This window comes from Chrysochloris asiatica, unplaced genomic scaffold (genome assembly GCF_000296735.1).
Source record: "Chrysochloris asiatica unplaced genomic scaffold, ChrAsi1.0 scaffold00162, whole genome shotgun sequence".
In the NCBI taxonomy this organism is placed as follows: Eukaryota; Metazoa; Chordata; class Mammalia; order Afrosoricida; family Chrysochloridae; genus Chrysochloris; species Chrysochloris asiatica.
In genome coordinates this window covers 262,551-280,726 of record NW_006408680.1, presented here as the reverse complement: position 1 = coordinate 280,726, position 18,176 = coordinate 262,551, and the positions used below count along the sequence as shown (strand labels likewise).

At 41.1% G+C, this 18,176-nt stretch overlaps 1 protein-coding gene across 1 annotated transcript in view; it reads left to right on the top strand.

The window, feature by feature from the left end:
• LOC102836378 (E3 ubiquitin-protein ligase parkin-like) overlaps window positions 1-17,069 on the top strand; it is a 345,250-nt gene extending 328,181 nt beyond the window's left edge. The window contains exons 4-5 of the mRNA XM_006871184.1: window positions 12,301-12,422; window positions 16,902-17,069. Of these exons, the coding sequence (XP_006871246.1) occupies window positions 12,301-12,422; window positions 16,902-17,069 (290 nt within the window). The remainder of the gene's footprint in view (window positions 1-12,300; window positions 12,423-16,901) is intronic.
• Window positions 17,070-18,176: the final 1,107 nt, after the last annotated feature.

Here is an 18,176-nt window from a genome sequence, read left to right as displayed (position 1 = left end):
TGTGGAAAGAGACATGAAGAAGCTCAATATCATCAGCCAAAACAAGGTCAGGTGCAGATGGTAGACCGACCATCAGTTGTTCAGCAAGTTCAAATTTAAGTGGAAGGAATGTTTTAAAAGTCCACCAGAGCCAAAATATGGGCTTAAGAATATTCCACTGAGTTTGAGAGCATCTCAAGAATAGATTTGATGCATTGTAAAATAATTATTGATACCAGAGGAGTTATGAGATGATATCAAGAATATCATCAGGAAGAAAGCAAAAGGTCATTTAAAAAGACAGGAAAGAAAGAAAGAAAAAGAGAAAACAATACCATGTCAAAAGAGACTCTTGAATATATAAAAGCTAAAGGAGCTCTGGTAGCGTAATGGTTACGAATCTGGCTGTGAACCACAAGGTCAGCAGTTCGAAACTACTGACTGCTCTGTGGGAGAAAGATGAGGCTTCCTGCTCCTGTAAAAATTTACAGCCTCAGAAACCCTGTTCAGGGTCTCTATGGATCTGAACTGACTCGATGGCACTTAACAACCACAACAACAACAAAGCAACTAGAAGAAATGATAACGTAAAAGAGTGAAAGAAAATCTCAAAGGACAAATCAAGAAGACAGAGTCAAATATTATAATGAAATATGCAAAGATCTGGATTTAGAAAAACAAAAGGTAATAACGCACTTCACATTTCAAGCTGAAAGAATTGAAGAGTAAGTTCAAGTCTCAGGCACCATATTGAAGGATTCTATGTTGAATGATACAGAAAGCATCAAAAGAAGATGCAATGAATACAGAGAGTCGCTGTACCAAAGATATTTGGAGCTTTAAAGAGGTACCTTATGATCCATAACCAATAGTAATGAAGGACGAAGTACAAGATGAAGAAATTGGTGAAAAAGAAAGCTCCAAGAATTGATGAAATACAAATTGAAGTATTTCAACATGCTGATTGAGCGCTAAAGGCCCTCACTTATCTTTGCCAAAAAAATTGGAAGTTAGCTTCCTGGACCACAGTTGGAAGAGTCTCAAATTTGTGACCACTCCACAAGTGACATGACAATGTGGAAATCATCGAACAATATCTTTAATACCCTGTGCAAGTAAAATTTTGCTAATGATAATTCAAAAGCAGGTACAATAGTACATTGACAAGAAACTACTAGAGGTTCAAGCTGGATTCAGACAAGGATGTGGAACAAGGGATATTATTGCTGATGCCAGATGGATATTGACTGAAAGCAGAGAATTCCCAAAAGATGTTTACCCGTGCTTTATTGACTATGCAAAGGCTTTTGACTGTGTGGATCATGACAAGCTATGGGTAAATTGCAAGAATGAGTATTCCAGAACACTTAATTGTGCTCATGAGGAACCTGTGCAGAGACCAAGAGGCAGTTGTTTGAGCAGAAAGAGGGAAGACTGAATGATTTAAGATCAAGAAAGGTGTGTGCCAGGGTTGTATTATTTTCCGTACTTAATCAGTCTGTATACTGTGCAAATAATCCAACAATTTGGATTATATGAAGAATGTGGCATCAGAATTGTAGGAAAACTCTTTAAAAACCTCTGATATGCTGATGATACACCTTGATTATTGAAAGGGAGAAAACTTACAATACTGGTAAAGCTCAAAGACCACAGCCTTTATTATAGATTGTGCCTCAATGAAAAGAAAACAAAATTCCTCACCTCTGGACCAATAAATAGCATCATGATAAACAGAAAAAAAATTAAAGTCGTCAAAGACTTCATTTTGCTTCGATCCCCAATCAATGCTCATGGAAGTAGTAGTCAAGAACTCAATGTATCGCATTAGGCAAATCTACTGTAAAATGTCTCGTTACATCATTCAAGAGCAAAGATTTCTCTTTGAGGACTTAGCTGTGCCTGACCTAAGCCATAGCATTTTCAGTCACCTGTATGCATATGACCGTTGGACAGTGAATAAGAAAACTCATAGAAGAACTGACAGACTTGAGTTATGGTGTTGGAGAAGAATGTTAAAAGGACCATGCACTGCCAGAAGAATAAACAAATCTATTTTTGGAGACGTATAGACAGAAAATGAGGTGGCACAGGAGGCACTCACTCATCTCTGCCAAGAAATTTGGAAGACAACTCTCTGGCCGATTGATTGGAAGAGATCCATATATGTGCCCATTCCAAAACATTGGACAATCTCTTTGACGTCTCAAGCAAGTAAAGTTTTGCTAAAGGTAATACAGAAACAGCTACAATCATACATAGAGAACTTCCAGAGATTCAAGCTGGATTCAGAAGAGGCCATGAAAAAAGAGATATCATTGCTGATGTCCGATGGATCTTGGCTGAAAGCAGAGAATACCAGAAGGATGTTTACCCCTGCTTTATTGACTACACAAAGGCTTTCGATTGTGTGGATCATGACAAGCTATGGACAACATTGAGAAGTATGAGTATTCCAGAACACTTCTTTGTGCTCATGAGGAATCTGTACCTGGACCAAGAAGCAGTTGTTCAAACAGAGCACAGGAACACTGAATGTTTTAAAATTGGGAAAGGTGTGCGACAAGGTTGTGTTCTTTCACCATACTTATTCAACCTGTATGCTGAGCAAATAATCTGAGAAGCTGGGTTCTATGAAGAAAAACGAGGCATCAGGATTGGAGGAAGACTCATTAGCAACCTGCGATATGCAGATGATACAACCTTGCTTGCTGAAAGTGAAGAGAACTTGAAATATTTACTGATGAAGATCAAGGAACACAGCCTTCGGTATGGATTGCATCTCAATGTCAAGAAAACAAAAATCCTCACCACTGGACCAATAAACCTTCTTATCAATGGAGAAAAGATTGAGGTTGTCAAGGACTTCATTCTTCTTGGATCAACTATCAACACTCACGGAAGCAGCAGTCAAGAGATCAGACGACGTATTGCACTGGGCAAATCTGCTGCACAGGAACTTTTTAAAGGGTTGAAGAGCAAAGATGGCAGCTTGAGGACTAAGGTGTGCCTGACCCAAGCCATGGTATTTTCAGTAATCTCATATGGATGAGAAAGCTGGACAGTGAATAAGGAAGACCGTAGAAGAATTGATGCCTTTGAGTTGTGGTGTTGGAGGAGAATACTAAACGTGCCATGGGCTGCCAAAAGAACCAATAGATTTGTTTTGGAAGAAGTGTAGCCAGAGTGCTGTTTTGAGGCCAAGATGGCTAAACTTCATCTCTCATACTTTAGACATATTGTCAGGAGGGAACAGTCGCTGGAGAAGGATGTCATGCTGGGTAAGATGGAGGGTCTGAGAAAAAAAGGAAGATCCCCAATGAGATGGATCGGCCAGGTGGCAGCGGTAGTGAGGTTGGCCCAGGATTGGACATTGTTTCTTTCTGCTGTGCTTGGGGTCGCTGTGAGTCAGTTCTGACTCGATGGCACCTGACAACAACAACAACAACGACATCATTCACAGACATCTGTAACAGCAATAAGTTCTTCCATCCAAATTTTAGTCATTGCATTCAGTTGACTCTTTTGAATTTACCATGATTACAACTATTCCCTTCACCTTGCCCATTTCTGGGAAGAAAGTACACCCCAATTTACTGTACCAATGAACCTCATCATTTATACACACTTATCCTTAAAATACACTTCACTCTACAGCATTGTCTTGACATGGAACTTTTGATTATTACTTTCAAAATGAGTAATGAAGAAACAAGTTGGCAACAACAACCACTAAACAACAGGCAAAGACTTTAGCGTGAATCAGCAACTGCTATCCACCAGATGAGATAAATGTACAGGTACCATTCATTAAAAGCCTGTGCACATGGGCATTGGGAAATTCAGTTAAAACTTTGAAGAGCAGAGTCTCCTTAGGGATTGTTAAACACATAGGAAAATATGCACTATCAGATGGATGGCTATACCCGTATGAGTTGAAGTCATTTGTAAATAACATCATGTTGTTTTTTCTGCAAGGAAGACCTCTGCCTGAAGAACATAGAATTGTAGCTGGAGACACTGTGTGTGACGGCCCTGTATAAGGAAGGATATAGTAACTGTGTTTCTGAAAGTATTGTTACATGTTGGAATAAATTTATAATTGTTAGTTTTTTACTTTAGCTATGAAATTTGTCATTATTTTGTGGTAATAAAGTATCAATGCTTCTGATTTCAAATATGATAGTCCAACGTTTTTCTTTTTCAATAGCCTCATATGCATGTAAAATTGGTATGCATGGTATTTTCAGTAACCTCATATGCATGTGAAATATGGTCAGTGAATAAGGAAGACTGTAGAAGAATGGATGCATTTGAGTCATGGTGTTGGAGGAGAATATTAAAAGTACCATGGACTGCCAGAAGAACATACAAATCTGTGCCAGAAGAACTACAACCAAAATGCTCCTTGGAAGTTAGTCTGATGAGACTTTGTCTCTCATACTTCAGATATGTTTTCAGGAGGGACTAGTCCCAGGAGAAGGACATCCTGCTTGGCACAGAAGGAGACACCCCCCACCCCCACGAGATGAATTGGCACAGGGGCAGCAGCAATGTAATAAAATGTAGCAATGCTAGTGAGGATGGCGCAACACCAGGCAGTGTTTCTTCCTGTTGTATATAGAGTCGCTGTGAGTCTGAACCGACTTGATAGCACCTAACAACAATAACAACAACCCACAGCTGTAAGATAGCTTGCCAGTCCTGCCACTGGACTTCTTACTACAAGGTTGGTGGGTCAAACCCACTAGCGGTACATTGGAAACCTTACGCAGGTTCGCTATGAGTCAGATCGGACTCGACAGCACTTAGGAGAAGCACTCCACTGCTAACCACAAGTTCAAAGCTACCAGCCATGTCTTGGAAACCCCGTGCAGGCTCGCTATGAATTGGAACTGATTTTACAGCACCCAAAGGGAAACATCAATCCGAAGATTAAGGATTCCTGGTAGCGTGATGAAATGTGAGCTGGCCTGCTAACTACGAGGTCGGCAGTTTGAATCTACAGTTGAGCCACAGGAGAAAGATGAGACTTCTGCTCCCGTAAAGATTTGCAGCCTCAGAAACCCTATCCAGTGTTGCTCACAGTCAGAAACAACTCCATGGCACTCAGCAATAACAGCAGCCCAAATACCTGGTTGCTATGAGTTGGAATCGACTTGACAGCATCTAACAACAATGGACAACAACCCAAAAATGGCTATTTAAATTAAATTACTTAAAATTCATGGAGCTATTAATGTGATTTTTCTTTCTAGTCACATTGCAAATTTTCACTAACCTCATGTTGCTCTGTGGTTGGTGGTTTTGTTGAGCAAGCAGCTCTTGACTTCCGGTGGCGTCACGTACAATGAACTGAAACGTAGCCCAGTTCTGTGTCATCATCCTGATCATTAGTTTGTTTGAGCGACAAGCAAGTGGAGTGCCTCCTCACCTAGGGTTTCATTTTCTAGCATATCTGGCACTATCCTGCTGTTAGTCACAGGATTGTCATTGATTAATTTTTGGAAGACGATCCCCAATGTTTCTTCCTAGTCTGTGTTAGTCTGAATGCCCCAGTAACCGTATGCACCAAGGATTAGACTGTCTATTCAAATACTAGCCGCACACCCAACACACAAACTGCCACACTGGAAAACTGACACACGTGTAGCTAGCAACTACCACATTGCAAAGTGTTGATACAGAGTGTTTTTATCACTGCACAGACTGCTGTTGAAAACACTCATCTACTGTTTTTGATACGCTCAGATGTGACAAATATTATTTTAAATCATTGTATCTCTGCTGTTTTCTCGTATATGAATAATGAAGGTGATGTTACCTAGTTAAAATAGATTCAAACTTGCTCTCTCCCCTACAAAGGAATTCAATTCTTGACTCTATGTGATTACATTTCCTCAGGTCACCAAACCTTTTTATGATAATCAGAATGACTTTTTTCAAGTATCCAAGGATCTCTTTGAAACAGTTGTCTTTACATTAGCCCATTAACTAAGACAGAAAATTAAAAAACAAAACACAAAAAAAACCCCAGGAAATTCCATAGACTGTATAGTTTTATCCAAAAGGCAAAGCAAATGGCATATACTCTTCATTATTATGGATGCAGTCAATATCTTGTGAGCATTGTTTATGCTGTTGACATGTTTGGGTCCCAAGAAAAGGAAGTAAAAGAAAAGATGAGACTAAACTGAAGAAGATTTAACCAGGCAAACTCGGAGAGAAAAATTCAAATTGACGGTAAAGTTATAATAGTAAGAAACAATGGCAAACTACTGAACATTCACACTGCAAAATGACCCTGAGTCAGCCTTTCTCCCTCCCCCGCCATCTTGGCGGCTGCTCTTGGTTGGGGGCCATCTCACACCTAAGGCAAAGAAGACGAAAAAGTCGCTGGAGTGGATCAACTCGCGGCTCCAACTTGTTATGAAAAGTGGGAAATACGTGCTGGGTTACAAGCAGACTCTGAAGATGATCCGGCAAGGCAAAGTGAAGCTGGTCATCCTGGCCAACAACTGCCCGGCCTTGAGGAAATCCGAGAACGAGTACTACGCCATGTTGGCCCAAACTGGTGTCCATCACTACAGTGGCAATAATATAGAACTGGGCACAGCGTGTGGGAAATACTACCGAGTGTGCACACTGGCTATCGTTGATCCAGGTGATTCTGCTATCGTTAGAAGCATGCCAGAACAAACTGGTGAAAAATAAAGCATGCATTTTTTTTTTCTTTAATAAAACTGGCCAAAGCTTGTTTAAAAAAATACAAAAAGACCCTGAGCCAATCCTGACTGTGATCCTAACAACTTCACAGAGAGAAGTAAAGGGGTGGGTGCTTCCGAATGAAATGGACATTAGTTTACTCTGTGGAATTATTACTAATAGTAATTAACAAGTGATGCATAGTACACCAACCTTCTTGGCATATGACAAACTAATGCTATGCGTTTGTTTCTGGGTTGGTGGTAGGTAGAACCGAATTGTCAGTGGGTTTTCAGGACTCTGAACTTTGCCAGGTAGACTCACCAAAGATTAAGTCCCCCATGCTGTTAGGTGCCGATCCAGTTGATTCTAACTCAGTGGCCCATGTACAACAGAACTGAACAGCCCGCTCCTATACCAGGTGCACAATTGTTATGTCTGAGCCCGTTTCTGCAGTCACAGTGGCCGTCCCAGCTCCCCGAGTGCCGTCCTCCTTTCCACTGACCTTTTATTTGTCTAGCATGATGTCCTTCTCCAGGGACTGGCCCCTCCTGATGACATGTCCTAAGTATGTGAGAGGCAATCTCACCGTCCTGTCTTCTAAGGAGTATTCTGACTGTATGTCTTCAGTGGGCTTTAGGGGTACAAGTGTTACCACTAACACTAATGATAGATTGAGCCTTACAGAGTGGTTTAATCTCTTCTTGAATATTTTTTGCTTCTCTGAGAAATACAGTTTCACAAGATGCTTCCTAAAAAGAAGGATTCTGTGGCTTTGATGGTGTGGCGCATACGAGGCCTTTGGCGGTGCCCAGGCAGGAATAGCTACAAAATCCATTGCTCAGTGCACTTGTTTATTGTGTTAGTGTCACCTAAGGTGTTTGACCCGAGTTGTTGTTATTGTTGTAAAGTGCTGTTGAGTCAGTTCCGACCCATAGCATTTCCCAGGAGCGGCTGGTGAGCTTGAACCACCAACCTTGTGGGGCAAACCCACCTTGCAGTCCCACACATTAACTCACAGTGCCACACTAGTAGCACTTTTTAATAGCTTGTAAATTACCCTGGTAGTGATCTTGATGGTGGTGTTTGTGTGCTCTCAAGTCGGTTCCAACTCATTGCAGCACTGTATAGGGTTTCCAAGGAGCAGCTGATGAACTTGAACCACTGACCTTGTGATTCAAACCGGACTCGCAGTCCAGGGCATTAACCCACAGTGTAGTATCCTGTAAATATTCTTGCTGTTGTTAAGTGTCATCAAGTCAGTTCTGACTCACAATGACCCTGAGTTTCCCGGGAGTAACTGGTGGCCTTGAACCACTGACTTTGCAGATCAAACTGACCTTTGAGGCTGAGTGCTTTCTCCTACAGCGCCACACCAGGACTCCAATGTATTCTTAAAGCGCAGTTACCATTATTAGCCTCTGAACAGAGCAACTGAAATAAGCAAAGTCATTAGAAAACTGTATGGCTTACATGCAGAAATACTTATTTTTAGGATATTAAGATTTGAGGATTTAGGAGGTGACATGTTTCTATGTCTTTAACTCAAATTTACAAATGATGCAGCCCCAATATAAGTAGGTGTGTGGGTATATGTATATATGTTGTTGCTGTTGTTTTTAAGTGCTGTTGAGTTGGTACAGACTCATAGCAACCTTGTACAGTTTCGGAGGCTGTAAATCTTCTGGGACGTACAACCCCTCAACGTTCTTCCTCAGAGCAGCAGGTAGGATTGAACTGGTAAACTTGTGGCTCACAGCCCCTGTTTATCTTGTTGAATCCCCATGCTCCCCATATGTGTGTTGTTGTTAAGTGATGTCGAGTTGGTTCGGGTTTGTGTAAGGCTTTAAATCTTTACAGGATCAAAAAGCCTCATCTTCCCCAATGTAATGGCTACTGGACTCGAACTGCTGACCTTGTGGTTTGCAGTTCAGTGTTTATCCTGGAAAGCCACCAGGACTCATCTATGAAGTCAAATTCCTACCAGAATCTCAGGACAAGTACAAGGAAGACTGGAGAGACTCCCTCTCGGTTGTGTATCTGTGTTTATACATGGATGTACATGTGCACACACACACACTCATATGGTGAGAGAGCGTGCTCAAATGGGGCAAAATGTTGACCAGTGCTGGAGCAGTGGAGGGTATAAGGTGTGTCATTTCTGCCTTATTTCTCTAGGTTTGAAGACTTTTTAGATAAAAGGAAAGAAGGCTATCAACACGGACATAGGTGCTTTGCTTATTGTGAGTGGTCAAGACAGACCACATAGAGAGTCTTAATAAAGGTTCTTAAGGTCCAAGAAGATGTGAAGGGGAGGCTGAAGTTCTTGATGAGGGACAGATACACACCTAAGCAAAGTCTCTCCAGTCCTTCTTGTCCTTGTCCTGTGGTTCTGGTAGAGGTCTTACTCCACATTGTGGCATCCCTACCTCGGCTCCCAGTTCTGCCAATGGAAACCTTGCTCACAAGAACTCTTTGGTGTTGCTGAGGTCTGGGTCTTGCCCAGTGAACACAAACCTCACCAGAGCACAGAGAAGCCAACTTAAAATGGTGGTTCACAGCCACATACATCGGAAAGCCGTCTTCTGGCTCTAGGACCTTTTTCTCATAGACTCTCAGACCTGAGACTGAGCCCCCACTGCTTGCTTGAACGGAGTCAACGGTTTGAAATTTACCATTGTCAGACCTTGCCTGACCTGATTTCCCTAGACGGGCTATTAATCCCCAACTTGCAGCTGGCTCTGGGAAGCAGAGTGTAATAGATTGTATGTCATCTCGTGTGTTTCTAGGGCACGTAGCCTTGTCTGAAGAACTTCTCAAGGACTGGAGTGAAGGTTGTAGCCCGAGTAGCTATGGAAGGGACTCCCAGACTTCTTATTCTGCCTTGCGATATCATTGGCTGAAACGATGTTGCAAACATCGCTGTTGCCAGAAGGCAGAGAGAAGAGTTATTTCACATCCTGCAATTTCTGAGATGCTTTTAATATTGTAAAATTTTTACTAATATGATTTTTCTGCAGTTCTTACATCTTTGAAACACCGTGACTTTTCTTTGGAGAGCTTTCCTCATTCTTTATCTTTCTGCCCCTCTTTATTGTTTAAGCTATACAGTAGGTTATAAAACTTGTGAAATTGTGATAGCTCATATGACTGATAAAGGTTTTTGTTTGTTTTTTTTTAGAGAATTTTAATTTTATTTATTGGATTCATCAGCTATGGTGGGCATAGTATTAATAGTAATAGCAATGACGTTACTCTGCTGGTCTTCATTTTCTTGTGTCATTAATACAGCTACCTGGGTTGAGAACCTTCATTTCCCACTTTATAGATGAGGAAATTGAGAAAGCGAAGCAGATATATTGCAAGAGTATGTCACTCAAAATTGTAGACTGATGAACTAAAACGATATTCAGAAGACTCATAAATGTTATAAAAGTATACATTGTTAAAAGAAAAAAAAGGAAAATGAATATTAAAATACAAATCTGTCACCATGCTGTGACTTGACAATGACTAATAAAGGTTTTAATGGTGATAATGCCTTAGTGCCTATTGCTTTTATTCAGCCCTTCTTAGGACCCAGTGGAATTGTTACAGGTCTCGGGATTGTCTATCAGTTGTTATGTTATAAATACGTATAGACCATTAATCCATGACTTGGCCTGCTTTGCTTATGATAAATATAGAACCTTAAGGATACATTTTATATAATTTTATTTGCTAATAACATTGTATGTATTGACTAGGCTCCTGCTGTGGTACTATCGGTTGGATCAGTGGTCGGCAGATGAAACCGACTAGCTAGTCCTCTGAAACCCGGTATGTTCAGGTTTGCTAGGAGTCAGAACCCACTCGATGGCACTGAACACAACTGCAACATCTCACATATTAAGGCATGAAAACTACAACTGAACTGTCAGTAAATCGTAGATTCTCATCAATAAACACATACAGTTTATCTTTTTTATGGGAAGGGAGTTCTGGTAATGCTGTGGACTAAGCACTGGTCTGCTGAGGGCAAGGTTGGCAGTTCAAACACACCAGTCACTCCTCTAGAAAAAGAGGAGGCTGTGTGCTCCAATACTCATTTACAGTTTCTGAAGCTCTAACGGAGCAGTTTTACCCTGTCCTACGTCAGTGGTTCAAGCTCACCAGCTGCTCCTTGGAAACCCTGTACAGAGTCGCTATGGGTTGGAATCAACTAGACAGCACTTAACAACAAATAAACCCAGTGGTGATGGGTTTATTTTATAATGGAAGCTTCATATTACTCTCAGAAATGTTTACAAAATATGCCAACACAAGATGCAATTATCAAACGTGGCATCTTTATTGTGATGTGCATTTTCCAAAGTGTCCTCACCTACAGTGCAAGTAAGGATGTCTGTACAAATGAAACATTAATCTGTTGGCAGATGCTCTTCTTAAATGAGTCTAATCGGTGGAACTACAATGTACCTAATATTGTTTTGTTTTTCATTACTATTCTTGCACTAATTTTTTTTTTTTTTTTAATTTTATCTTGTGTATTTGGGACATGTGTAAAGGTTTTCACATGTGATGATCAAAAGCACTTTATTACTGGGTATTTAAAAGCTTTCATTGTGAATTGAGTGATAGTTTACCGAGAGGATCATCAGTTTTGTATTCAACCAATCATATTGTGTTTCAGTATAATGATTACAATCCCTAGTGGATACTTTTAGATGGGTTTGATGATAATAGTAAAATTTAAAACGAATTAACTTTTATGTCACCTTCCCCCAAAACAACATAAAGGTAGGAATGAAGAACTTGTTAGTAATTCTAGGAGATGGAAATTTTATTAGCAAATGCTTCCAATATACAGACATGGTGGTGTGAACCATTCAGTTTGTCTCCTTAATTTCACAGAGTAATGCAATCTCTGCATTGTGACTTGTGAAACACATGATCACAAATGTTGAATGAGTGGATTGTTGTTGTTTTAACCCTTGAAACAGCGTGCACTATTCAAATGGCATTTGTCTGATTAGGGCAAATACTAAAGAAATACAAAGTGTCCATTTCTGCTCAGTCTGCTAAGCTTCTTGGGGGTGGGAGGGTGGGCTTGTCTCAGTTTTAGGTCTACACCTGTGACCATGCTTTGGATGATCTCTATGGAAACTCAGCACTTTGTGTGCATATCATCTGTATCCCGAAGAATGGGCTGTGTGTCCCTGTGGCTAAGAGCTTGAGTGGAAATCTCTGGAGTGTGGTTCAGCAGAGCAGGGGCGGGCAGGGCTTTCTGAATCCTCAGCAGCATCTAAATAGTCTGTCCTCTTGGAAAACATCACCAGCAGAGCTGGCCCTGGGCTTCAGCCACAAAGTTGCCAATGTGTGTGGCCACGGAGCTCCTTTACTGAGGAAGTCAATGGGCTATGGGCAAGAAGAGGAGGTGATTTCCATTCTTCTGAGCATAAAAGTAGATTTTCTGAATTAATTGATTGTGTCCTTATTGAAGGATGTTTCCTACTCATGTTCCAACCCGAGCACTTCATTTTAACATTTTCTCTCCCAAGTTCTTTACAGAGAGTTTCTTATCTTAGAGTGGCTAATTTGGCATTGATTGGATATTTCCTCTGCTTTTTCTCCCAGCAGGTAAACCACCTTACAACAGCTTCTACGTGTATTGCAAAGGCCCTTGTCAAGCAGTGCAGCCAGGAAAACTCCGAGTCCAGTGCAGCACCTGCAAACAAACAACGCTCATCTTGGCCCAGGTAAGGGACTGCGGTATTAGCCTGAGGCTGCAGGAGAGAAGGAACATGAATGATCAGAGTTGCCTTTGGATGCTTCTAATTCTCTTTCTGGACAGCAAGGTCCTTTTGAATCTTAAGGTCGGTGGTTCAAGCTCACCAGCCAGTCCTCAGAAACCCTATACAGGGTTGCTGTGAGTCAGAAACCAACTCCACGGCGCTTAACAACAACAACAACAATTATCTTTCATTTGTGATGTGGTGCTATAGGATAAACACAGGACTGGAAAGTGTGTTTGAATCAAAAGGTCAGTGGTTGGAATCCCTATGCCTGGTCTATATGAGTTGACTATGAATCAGAACCAACTCATGAGTACTTAGCAATAACAAGTTATCTTGCAAACTTCACTGGGCATGAAAGATGGTTAATGACATCTGAAAGTCTATCTTGAATGACGACGATGCTATCTTGATTTTTTCCACTCTGTTTTAATTCAGGCTGTACAGGGTCATTCACCATCTCTTTAATCCAGACCTATTGACAAAAAAGTGTAGATTCTGCTTTTATAACAAAGTGGTCCATGTTTAATGAAGGTCTTTATTATAAGGGACCGTGAAGGAGCCTTCTAGAATACTGGAAATGTCCAGTGTCTTGACCTATAAGGTGGTCACTAAATTTGCATATTTATGGTCAAGTTCATTGGATTATTTGTATATTTATGTATAACTCATTGGGCTCTTCACCTAATAAGACTGACACCCATTATTACAGTTTTCTCCCATTCTATCCAAGACCTTCTCATATGATCCCTTTCAGTGTGGTTGGTAGTCATAACCAGGCACCATCGAGTTCCTCTGCTCTCAGGATCTTTGCTGAATATAAAGCTGCAGATTTGCTCTCTAACATTCACTCAATTCACAATAAAAACTTTAAACCAAACATTGATACTATAAAGGTTGCTGTGGAGTCCTAGTGAGGTTCTATGGGCTAATGCATCAGACTGCAAAGTTGTTTGAACTGCAAAGTCGGTGGTTCAAGCTCACCAGCTGCTCCTTGGAAGCCCTATACAGTGTCGCTATGGGTCTGAATCGACTTGACGACAATTAACAACAACATGGAGTCCTGGTATGGCGCTGTGGGTTAATGCGCTAGATTGAAAAGTTGGTTTGAACCACAAGGTCAGAGGTTCAAGCTCACCAGCTGCTCCTTGGAAACCCTATACAGGGCCACTATGTGTAAGAAGCAACTCGATGGCACTTAAAAATAATAACACATACAAGTTATACTTCAATAGGAAAAAGTGAAAATACCATGCTTACACCATGCACTTCCAACTAGGTCAGCAAACTCTACAGCTCAGGGTTCTGATTCTGTGGTGTCCACGAGCTAAGAGATTGTTTTGCACTTTTAAATGGTTGGGGGTGGGTGGGTGGAATATTAAAAGAAGCAAATTGCATGACCCATGTAATGTATAACAAATTAAAAAAATAAAAAACATTTCTCAGGACACAACCCACCTGTTTCTCTAGGAAATGCCTTCCATGTTGTTAGGCAGAGGTGAGTGGGGACTGCAATGCAGATCAGTGGCATACCAGACCTGAGATATTTGCTTCCTGCTGCTTTAGAGGAAAAATTTGTACCTCAGGTTTTAAACATGGAGAGTCTTTGCTTGTAGGCTCAATGTGGTGGTTGGGGAGGATTTGTCTGCATTCAACAGGGCTGAGCATGTGAATAGGGCAGGGAGGACATGCGGCAAGGAGGCATAGAGGACATCCTGTATTGGTTATTCGTTGTTGGGGGACATCAGGTCAGTTGTGACTCACAGTGACCCCATGTACAGAGGGAAGCACTGTCTGGTTCTGCACCATCCTCGTGGTCATTGCTGTGTTTGAAGACACTCTTCCTCTTAACTGCTGACCATCTACTTTGCATGGTGCCCTTCTCCATGCTCTCAACCCTCTTGAAGCGAAGTCTTTCCCACATTGCTTCTAAGAAGCATTCTGGCTGTGTTTCCAACAACATGACAATGAAACTAATGGAAACAAGAGATGGGTGTAAATGTGGTGTGTTGTGATTTGAATACATCTCATAAGACGGGACTACTTGCACGATGTATTTGAATTATGACACACCGTACTTTCGACCTTTTTTTTTTGTTTTTTTTTGCTATTTTCATTCTTTGATGCATTTTATCATTCATAATATGTTGCAGTGCATACGATACTGATGTTAGCATTCTCAGATGTTCAAAGATCAAATTGATAAAGATACTGATGAATAAGGAAAGCCAAAACAACACCGACATACTGTATTCAACTAATATTAGAATTCACTGGTGACAGAGTTGTCAGGATAGAACCCCATTATAAGTTAGGGACCACCCAATGTACTTCGTGGTAGTCAGTGTCTGATGTCTAGGTAAATACCCCTGTAATCACGTGGGAATTCCAGTGATGGACCAGAGTGTTTACATTTCATTCTGCAGGCTGTAAGGGGGGTGAAGACAAACTCCAAGACACAATGGTGATCTGAAAAATGTCTGGAGTACTTAGTGATGTGACACCATGTCCCCAGGTTTGAGGTTGGGTACAGCTTAAAGGCAAGGAGGCCAATTAAGAAAGCATCATATGATTGATAGGTGAGGCATTGAGGGCCTGCATTGGGGGGTTGCCCATAGAATGGAAATATGGAGGTTGTGAGAAAGGAACAATCAAGGATTCATTGTTTCAAGACAGGAAAGCAGGGCAGAAGTATTGATATATGTATTCTTTACTGGAAAATCTATCCAGACTTCAGCTCTTTTTGTTGTTGTTATCAGGTGCCATCGAGTCGGAACCGACTCCTAGCGACCCCATGCACAGCAGAACGAAACAATGTCCTATCCTAGGCCAACCTCACACCTCTGCCACACTTGAGTCCATCAATGATGTCACCTGGCCAATCCATCTCGTTAGGGGTCTTCCTCTTTTTCTCTGACCCTCCACCTTACCCAGCATGACATCCTTCTCCAGTGACTGTTTCCTCCGGACAATATGTCCAAAGTATGAGAGACGAAGCTTAGCCATCCTGGCCTCCAAGGAGCACTCTGGCTGCACTTCTTCCAAAACAGATATATTGGTTCTTTTGGCAGTCCATGGCACTTTCAGTATTCTCCTTCAACACTACAACTCAAAGGCATCAATTCTTCTATGATCTTCCTTATTCACTGTCCAGCTTTCCGCATACATATGAGGCTATTGAAAACACCATGGCCTGGGTCAGGCGCACCTTAGTCTTCAAGCTGACATCTCTGCTCTTCAATACTTTAAAAAGTTCCTGTGCAGCAGATTTGCCCAGTGCAATACATCGTCTGATCTCTTGACTGCTACTTCCGCGAGTGTTGATAGTTGATCCAAAAAGAATGAAGTCCTTGACAACTTCAATCTTTTCTCCATTGATGAGAATGTTGTCCATTGGTCCAGTGGTGAGGATTTTTGTTTTCTTGACATTGAGATGTAATCCATATCAAAGGATGTGCTCTTTGATCTTCATAAGAAAATGTTTCAAGTCCTCTTCACTTTCAGCAAGCAAGGTTGTATCATCTGCATATCGCAGGTTGTTAATGAGTCTTCCTCCAATCCTGACGTCACGTTTTTCTTCATAGAACCCAGCTTCTCGTATTATTTGCTTAGCTTACAGGTTGAATAAGTATGGCAAAAGAATACAACCCTGTCTCACACCTTTCCCAATTTTAAAACATTCAGTGTTCCCATGTTCTGTTTGAACAATTGCTTCTTGGTCTAGGTACAGATTTCTCAGAAGTACAATTAATTGTTCTGGAATACTCATACTTCTCAATGTTGTCCATAGCTTGTCATGATCCACACAATCGAAAGCCTTTGCATAGTCAATAAAGCATAGGTAAACATCCTTCTGGTATTCTCTGCTTTCAGCCAAGATCTGTCGGATATCAGCAATATCTCTCATTCCACAGCCTCTTCTGAATCCAGCTTGAACCTCTGGAAGTTCTCTGTCAATGTATGATTGTAGCTGTTTCTGTATTACCTTTAGCAAAACTTTGCTCGCTTGAGATATCAAAGAGATTGTCCGATGATTTCCGCATTCTGTTGGGTCACCTCTCTTTGGAATGGGCATAAATATTGATCTCTTCCAATCAGTTGGCCAGATAGTTGTCTTCCAAATATGTTGGCAGAGATGAGTGAGTGCCTCCTGTGCTGCCTCACTTTCCTGAAAGATTTCAATTTTTATTCCATCAATTCCTGGTGCCTTGTTCTTTGCCACTTCTTTCAATGCACTTTGGACTTCCTCTCTGAGTATCATTGGCTTTTGTTCATATGGTATCTCTTGAAATGGTTGTACATTAACCATTTCCTTTTGGTACAATTTCAGCTCTTTTTAGAGCAGTGAAAACACCCCACCACATGCAACAAGAGGCTGGTATTATTTCCATCTCAAAATATAACTGTGTGATGCAGCTAAGTCACCCTGCTGTCCCGGACCAGCCCACCCCAATGAGGAAAGAACCATCATTGCTCCCCTCTGGCAGCTCAGAGGCTGCTGCCCACAATCACCTGGACTTTGTCAGTAACAGGGAGCGCTCCACCTTTATGGACCTGAATCAAATGGCTACTCCACAATACCTGCATGTCTTTGACCCCTGTGCTACCTGAGCCATCTGGTGTCTCCTCTTTCTTAACAGTTCACATCACCCACGCCGTCATCTCACACATCATTGACTTCCTTGTTCCATGTTCAGTACAGCGGTTCCTTCATGGTCCACCTTCCATTCATCTAAAAGACTCACAAAAGCAAAACTTGTCAAGGTGGGTCCCTGGTTTTTTTTCAGCACTCAACACCATGCCTGGCAGATGGCAGGCCACACAGCTCAGAATGTTGAGGGAATGACATCTGTATTTAAACTCTCGCACATCGATTCAGTAGATCCATGTGGTTTAGAAATTCTGTCTGGTGTTGCGTAACCCTAATACTCATAACTATTTTGTTACAATTTCTTGATTTCATTCCTTACATTTGTATTCTTGTATTTGTATTTTCCTCTAACTCTCATGACAGTCGTGCTAAGTCGATTTCATTATCCAATGTTTCTAACAGAAATCTCCATGAGATTCAGGGAATCTGAATCCAGAGTTACACAGTTCATAGACGAGGGAGCCATAAGTGAAAAATCTCTGTATTTCTCTAAAGCCTTAACTTTTTCCAGGGCATATTACATGCTGTACTAATCTGATAATCAATGGTCTATTATCTACCTACCTTCTTTGTACTAAAAATACCATTCTAAAAAGTATCCTTGGGAAAAAAATAGGATTAAGAGTTTAGGTAAAAGAGAATCAAAGATGATTTAAAGATAATTTATCTAATCCAGACTTTTAATGCAGTTACTAGATGCAGCAAAGCAGCTTATAGTAGGTGAGAAGAGCAGGTATTTTTATTTCTCATTAATAACATGTGCATACCCAATAGTACTCAGCAAATCTCTCTGGGGAGAAGCTGACTTATCACCACTGTTGATTGGTTGCAAGTGAGGGCTCAGTAATGCAGGCTGCATGCTGAATTTAGCCAAGAAGAAATGATTTTGATGTGAAAACCAAGGCAAAGCTTAGATTTTATTTTCCAGATCTTTATAAAGATCTGCAACGTATCCAACTTTCTCTGGTCAAGGGGAAAAAATAATAAAAGCAATTGGGAGGGAGAGAAAGACATAGGACCTGGTGTGAGTGAGCAGTTGTAAGCATAGCAGTGTGGTGTGGCTTTTG